The sequence below is a fragment of the Penaeus japonicus genome, unplaced genomic scaffold, assembly GCF_977035675.1.
Source record: "Penaeus japonicus unplaced genomic scaffold, GWHDUDI00000001_assembly GWHDUDI00000036, whole genome shotgun sequence".
Taxonomy (NCBI): domain Eukaryota; kingdom Metazoa; phylum Arthropoda; class Malacostraca; order Decapoda; family Penaeidae; genus Penaeus; species Penaeus japonicus.
Window position 1 is genome coordinate 12,407,390 of NW_028234438.1, and position 7,500 is coordinate 12,414,889.

Sequence of the window (7,500 nt, forward strand, 5' to 3'; positions counted from 1 at the left end):
CTAGAGTTATTCTGACCAGCAAGTCAAATTTGCAATACTGTCATCTATGGTTCCACAATAACTTCTTGTAAATCTTTGAACCATGTACTGAAGGGAAATGCACTTCCAGCAGGTACTGCAGTGAACACTCCCGCAAATCCCTGATGGTGCGGCAGCGAGCAGCTCGGAAGGTCCAGCCCCGCGAGACCCCTGAGACATTGCTCACCCAGCTGGCCCACCATCAGATGGACACACATACTGCGGGGCAAAATGGTAAGGATGATCACAATCTTGTTTGGCTTCTTTAGGGTAGAATGGTTGGGAAAATTATAAATCCTTATATATTTATGAATTATGTTTTTTTTTTTGCATGGCATAGTGACACGAGAGACCATAAATATATTTATCATTCTTTTAGGTAGGATTATTTACTAGATTATTTTTTTCAAAATTTCTCATGCAATTTGAAACTAACTGAATGAAGGAAATGAAGACTGCTCTCTTTTACAAGTATCTATTGTACAGTTGGCCCAACATATAATGTTTCACCCTATCAAATAACCAGAAGTATAGGCAACTTCATGCTTAGCCCCTAAAAGCCGCAAAGGTTTTAGTATGTCTGTCCCTCTAGCTGCATTCTAAGGCCAATTTTAGTCTTTACTATTTCAAGAGCTTGAATCCTCCTCCAGAAAATGTACATTTCACTGATGGAGGAGGGCTGCATAGGAGCACAGGGAGATCGTGCTGATATAGTGGGCGAGGCTGGAGGAAATGCAAATAAACCATGCAAATAAAACACACATGAAGTGATAAAGAGCAAGTTTTGTCATAGAACACAATGAAATATTTATTTAGATGCTTAGATAGTAAAAAGACCATACTGAATATTATGTAAGAGTATGGTGTGAGTGGGAGGGGGCTTGGGGGACATAGAGGGATGTAGAGGGTTTGCCTACATTCGCAAGTAAGAAAAACGAAAAGAGAGACAGGGAATTGAACTATTTGATTGGTTTGAGGGAAAGGAGGGTCTTCAAGGGGCATGGTGATATGGGTCTGATATAGTGGGTGGCTGAGGGAAACTTGCCAATCATCATTAGTAGACGCTCCATATGCCCCATTCATAATGAAAGAAACAGGAAAAATCCCACCAGTTTTTAACAGGCCTTTCACAGTTATGGCAGATAGGACTGAAGCACCTAGCCCGATTCCATAGAATTTTAGGGGTTAAACTGTAAAATACTGCAGAAGAAATCTTCAGAAGCCTGCAAGGTACCTCATGTGAGAGATTAGCATTCAATTATGGTATGTGCCTAGAGTGTTTGGTTTGAGTTTATGCTTTCTTTAGGGTCTTTCATCATCCCCCTTACTCCCTTCCTCTTGCATTCAGATCGTTTTGCCTATTTTGTATATTTTGCATTTCATAACACTTTTTAAAATTTTTTATTATGAACCCATTTTTTTTGCAATTTTTCATGCACCATGAGGTGGCCTGATTCTTGATTGCTCAGTCCTTGATAAAGTTGATTTGTTTTGGTAACTAAGATGAAATGAGTTCCTTTGTTAGACGGGGAACAAAGGTGTGAAGGAGAGTTGCTGATTCAGAAAGTACCTTTATTACTACAGTAAAAAAATCCTTGGTGCTTAATGAAAAGCAGAACTAGGGGCCTTATTGAAGCATATCTTATACTCGTATAGACCATTTTACAAGACAGTGTGATATTTCTTAACCCTTTCACACTGGGGCTTATATTTGCATAATGCTGCTCCCACTGGCTAGATAACAAGCGTGTGCAGTGACTAAGCACGAGATGTCTCCCAGCATGATATTGGGCTGTGCTTCTATGAGCATTTTTCACCTGGCCATTTCAACGGGGTAATAATTGGAGGTTTTTTATTTGTTTACATTATTTTCACAAGTGAATAAAAATGTCTATACAAATGGAACTCTATAATTATGTGCATATCTAATGATGTAAAACATACATTTTGTGGGAGAGATCATGCCATTCTAGCATGCCATACAGGGGGAGCAAAATATTACATTGACATTATAGGACGTCAACCAGTTCAGATTCAGTTCAGACAGATATGCGAAGACGTCGCTTCGCCCGGGCTATATGCTCAAGGCGGCCCGGCCTCTGCCAGCTACGAGTGCTGACTCATCTTATCTAATCTTATCTCGTCAACCGGCGCGAATGGGTTTATAAGTCATTATAAAGTATTATGAACTTCCAATGTATGAAATTTTAAAATGAAATTGAAACATCAATTTTGTGTATTATAACAGCTTGGATATCACCTTGATTTAGGAATAATGTAGTAGACCTTCCTCCACACATCTTGTAAATATGTTCATCATTTACTACTTCGAGAATTGTTTATTAACCCATTGCCGACGGTGGATAGATTTGCTTACACAGGCTCCAGGATGAGTTTTATTTCTGATCGAGGCAGCTTCTGCAACATAATTTGATTTTTCCCACTCCCTTTTCGTCAGTCATTGTAGAGCTAGAGACATTTTTGTGTTTTGTTTTTTTGTGTGTTTTACTGTTTTTAGAAATTTATATCTGTCATATCACAGGCTCCATCAATTCTGCAGTTGACTAAAATTGTAGTTCAGGGTCCATATCAACTCATTTTTTTTCTTTATACTCAATGTGATAGAAGTATTACTATTTTAGGGGGGACAAAAAGCAACTTTATTTTTTCGTATTTCTGTGCTGTCACGAACAAACACGAAACTTATAACCATCCAAAATGAAGAGGTAAGGAAGAGGAAGGAAACTTGTGCTTTTGACAGTGAGTGCCACAATAAAAGGCATCCCTACTGGCACAGGGGCACATAGTAGCCATTGGGCATGATGTGAGTCACCTTTCTCCTCTCGTACTGCCTGCACATCTTTCATCTGCGGTACTTTAGAGCAAGAGGTCGGCAACTTGCTATGTGCCATCCCTCTATAGAGATAGTGCTTGCTAGAGACTGTAGATGGGTGCCATTCAAGGCTCTCTCTCCTGCTGGTGCTAGAAGAAAGTGGTGCCATCTAGGTTTTGGAAGTGAGTTGAAACCCATTTTGCTTATTCCCGCTGGCACTGTTCCGTTTTTGCATGGCTGCAATGCCGGGGCTCTCGGACGCATAGGCCTAAATCAATTATACGATTGACGGTGCATGCTGGCACCTGACGCTATGAATATTACAAAAATCGCCGTCTGTGGACGGCGCCCGGCGGTATCGGGTTAACAACAAATTCTAAATTATTTACATAACTATGTTCTTAAAATCTTGATAGAAAACATGTATGTGAAGACCACATTTCAGCAAAGGTCCAGCGCTGATAAATGCAGAAGTGGTAAAGAATGCATCCTTATAATTTTACTGCTAGGTCATAATTATGTCCCAGACTGCAAATGTCAACATCTCAAGTTATATTTCAGAATTAAAAGAAATGAAAAGTCATTACAAATTACCATAACTCTGAATTTTTTTGTTTTACCGTGATATGTGAGTTTACTCTTGAGCAAAAGTACTAAACTTCGTGTATACTTCATATATACACTTAAACCCATTCATGAGGGGGCTATTTCGGCTCTAAATGGTCGAAATGCTGGGATATTCAAACGCATAAGCCTAACACTTTGGAATTCTCGGGCACACTTGCCATGAACGACTGCTGTACTGCATGATCACCTGGTGCGCCGGCCTTGACTAAATATCTCGTTGCCGGCGTCTGACCCAAAAACGTGATAGTAAGTCAACCGGCACAAATGGATTAAAGAGCTTTTAACCCATTGGTCGTGGTATTAAAAAAAGGTGTATGCAGTAGGATGACGGGTTTACATTGTCTTGCACGGTGCCATCCGCGTCTATGACTGACTCTGCCTTGGCAGCAAATCATGCCATCTGCTGCTAATGGGTTAAGTAGAGGGAAAAAATTTGTTCTAGCTTGTAAACCAAAGTTGGGTGAGGTTATTTTCACTTTTCCATAATATGAATGTGTTTTCTAGACCTATATTTTTATTTGTCTCCCTTATGCACAGGGCCTCATTTGTTTTGCCATAATTACAAAATGTTGAATGTTACTTGTTGCATTGGTGTACAGTCCTTTAGATAAAATCATTCTGTAGCAAATTTAAAATGGACATAAGTTGACTACAAAATATGATTATGTATTAACCCAGTGGTACTAGCTGTAGCTTTGGGATTTATTTATTACCTGCACAAGGTAAAAATTAGAAGTTTGAGGACAGTGTTTTTTCTCCCTTTTTCATGATTTTGGACAAGGGAATTATTGTTTTTTAATCAAAGGTTTTAACTCAAGAACTAACATTGTCAGACTTAGAAAATCAATTCCTATGTGTGTGTGTGAGCTATCTGGAGTTCAGTCCCACTGTCACGAAAGCAGGAATAGACACTGTCTCTTGTTTTTAGATTAAAGAAAAGAGAAGTGGAAAACTCCTGGACTAACTTCCTGATCGTAATACACAGTCCTATTAAAAAAAACTTTCACATTCATTTTTTCTAAAGTTTGAAGATTTATGATGTCTTGTCATGACTATAACTAGACTAGGATGTTTTTGAAATACGAAATTCCAAGACGTCTTGTAAATTTATGATAAATTTGTTATTGAGGTTTATATAGGTTATTGTATTTTCTTGAATGGCCAGTTGTGTGATGTGTAAAACTTTCTTTTCATTCTTTTTTGTATTTTTGTCTCTGTTAGAGTATGTTTATATAGATATTCTCTCTTTTAACAGGTTGCCATAAATCGAATACAGGCATCCATAGTAAAGCATGTACACAGGGTTGAAGATCATAACACATTACACCAATTTTTCTCAGGTTTCATACTCAGTTTTTAATAAATCTTTTACTAGATTTTCAAGTCAGGGGGCCCACAGTAGGGTAGTTGTCAGCACAGAAGGCTGGTGACCAAAAGTGTTTCTAAACGCACAGATTCGTGTCCCGCCTTAGTCCAAGCATAGGTTGGGCATCCACCCTGGGTAACGGGCTCATACTGCCAAATCCTAAAGTCCTTTGAAAGAAGGCATGGTCCTAAGCCATGAATGAAAAGGAATTTTGAGATGGAAAACTGGATCACTAAATGAACAGAAGGGGTTGATCTTTTTCCCAGCAAGTTGTACTTCATGTTATATGCAGTGATATTTTAAAGATGAAGGGATCTTAGCATACATTTGTGTTATTTAATGAAGGCAACTCATTTATGCTATAAAGATCTTGTAATTAACTCAAAGACATAAATATTAAGTATAATTTCTCTCTTTTCAGCTATTCCAGATCCTGCAAGTGTCCCAGGCATTGCGTCTGCTGCCTTAGAGTATGCCAGCGACACGGACAGCGAGGGAGAGTTCTCCACACTCCCACCTGACTCGCTTCCCAGACGTGAGGCTGACAGCGAACTGGACTCGGCTGACTCTGATGCTGACCCCCTGGAGCATGCCCAAGTATTTACAACAGAGGAGATTACAAGGATTTACTTGGAGAAGCTTCAGAGATTAAAGGTGTGTTTTTTTTCATGTTTCTCCCTCCCTCTCCCTCCCCTTCCCCTTCCCCCTCCCCTTCCCTCCTCCCCCTCCCCTTCCCTCCTCTCCCTCCCCTTCCCCTTCCCCCTCCCCTTCCCTCCTCCCCCTCCCCTTCCCCTTACCCCTCCCCTTCCCTCCTCCCCCTTCCCTTCCCCTCCCCCTCCCCATCCCCATCCCCCTCCCCCTCCCCCTCCCCCTTACTCTCCTTCCCCTCACTCTCCCTCATTCTCCTTCCCCGTAAATCTCTCCCCTCTCCTTCCTCTCCCTCTCCATCATTCTCCTTCTCCCACTCCCTCTCTCTCCTCCCTCTCCCTTTTCTTTCTTTCTTTCTTACTTTAACATAAAATGTCCAAATTCTAAAGTTCTCTCTCTCATTGACACAGGCAATGTACATAGGAGAATACAAAAGGCTTACCCACATTCTGAGGGAGAGCAGGCGTAAATACTTGCAAGCAGGACGCACGGAGAAGGAGACAATGGGTATGCTTATTATTGATATTCTCTTATTTTACTATTTTGGGAGAACTTTCAAATGTTGCTTGTTATTAACATATATTTATTAACTGACATTTCATGCCAGTGTTTTGCTTGTTTAATTGTGAGACCCTATACAAGTTTCAGTTTCAGGTGATTTAATTGTTAAAGTGTCATGTTATAGTTTTAGTAGTGTCATAAATTCATAAGTAAAAGAAAAAAAAAATAATAAAAAAAGATAGGTAACTTGTGTAAAAGGACTTGTTGAGTCAAATATGTTTTTTCAGTTTTAGTTTAATAGGATTTTTTTTTTTGTCTTATAAGAAATCATTGTATTAGCTTTAAATATGAATATATATATGTACTAAAAAATGAAAACGATACCCATAAATTTTTTTATTGGAAAATGATTTTATGGTTGGTTGTATCATAAGCTTATACTCTTGAACATGATCATGTAGCATTAGTGTTTCTTTCTGCTATTATATATTCATCTTGTGGTTTACATTCACATTGATGAAATAGCCTCCCCAGACTTAATGAAGTATAAAAAGATATATCTTCTCCAACAGCCAGTGTTCATGCCCAGCCAAAGGGGACGCCAGAGGAAAGAAACGCGTACAACCAGCTGAAGGCTATGGTCAGGTACCATCGCCACCTGGGAACGCACGCACTCCTGTACCGACAACAATATGAGAGACGCTTGCAGGTGAGCTAGGAGGTTGTTTATGTATTTAAAAAAAATATTTATTATACTTTTATGAGTGTTTAGGTGTGTGACAGGTGAGTGGTGAATGGTGTTAATGTAGTACAATTGCCTTTCTCGAAGTTTCTACAATGTTTAGGAATTTAGACCAGATTTGAGTAGTACTTACCAAATAGTGAATATGTTTAGGTAGGTTTTGAGGTATGCCATAGTTCACTTTCTTAAAATTAGGTGGGGAGAAGTTTTTTTTATCTTCAATAAATCTAGATAACTGATAACTAAGTAGAAGAAAAATAAGATGAACCCCCTGATTACAAGATACCCAAAAAAAGGAGAAAGTATTCATAAAGTTTCAGCAACCTCTCCAAGCTAGTACTCCAGCATAAGATGGGAAATCAACTAGGGAAAATCTGGTATTTTGGCCACTGATGGGATTGGGCAAAGGGAAATACTGGCTAGTCCCTGTGATGCATACCAGCATATCATTGGGTGGAAGGGTTTAAAACTAATTTTAAGTTTGTAAATTTCCACACTTGAGGAAAGTTAGGGGTTGTAGATCAGTATTGGTTGAAGCAGTTACATAAGGATTAATGAACTTTAAGGTAAAGGATTCCTAATTTTGTGAGACACTCCAGTTCTTGGCTAAAAAATATAGATAATATTTATTTTGTTTACATTTTCTTTTTACATCATTTTAACCCATTCACACCGGGGCTATCCCGGCTCTAAATGGTCGGGATGCCGGGATTTTCGAATACATAAGCCTAACGCCTCGGGATTCTCGGGCATGCTAGCTGCGAG

General features: G+C 39.3%; 1 protein-coding gene across 5 annotated transcripts in view; it reads left to right on the forward strand.

The window, feature by feature from the left end:
• The window catches only part of dgt1 (KAT8 regulatory NSL complex subunit dim gamma-tubulin 1), a 27,483-nt gene that overhangs the window by 17,788 nt on the left and 2,195 nt on the right, over positions 1 to 7,500 (forward strand). For 3 of the 5 annotated variants that reach the window (XM_043038274.2, XM_086531717.1, XM_086531719.1), the window contains 4 exons: positions 110 to 252; positions 5,266 to 5,498; positions 5,903 to 5,999; positions 6,566 to 6,702. In XM_043038274.2, coding sequence (XP_042894208.1) covers positions 110 to 252; positions 5,266 to 5,498; positions 5,903 to 5,999; positions 6,566 to 6,702 — 610 coding nt within the window. The remainder of the gene's footprint in view (positions 1 to 109; positions 253 to 5,265; positions 5,499 to 5,902; positions 6,000 to 6,565; positions 6,703 to 7,500) is intronic. The other 2 variants (XM_086531718.1, XM_086531720.1) reach the window with 1 other exon arrangement.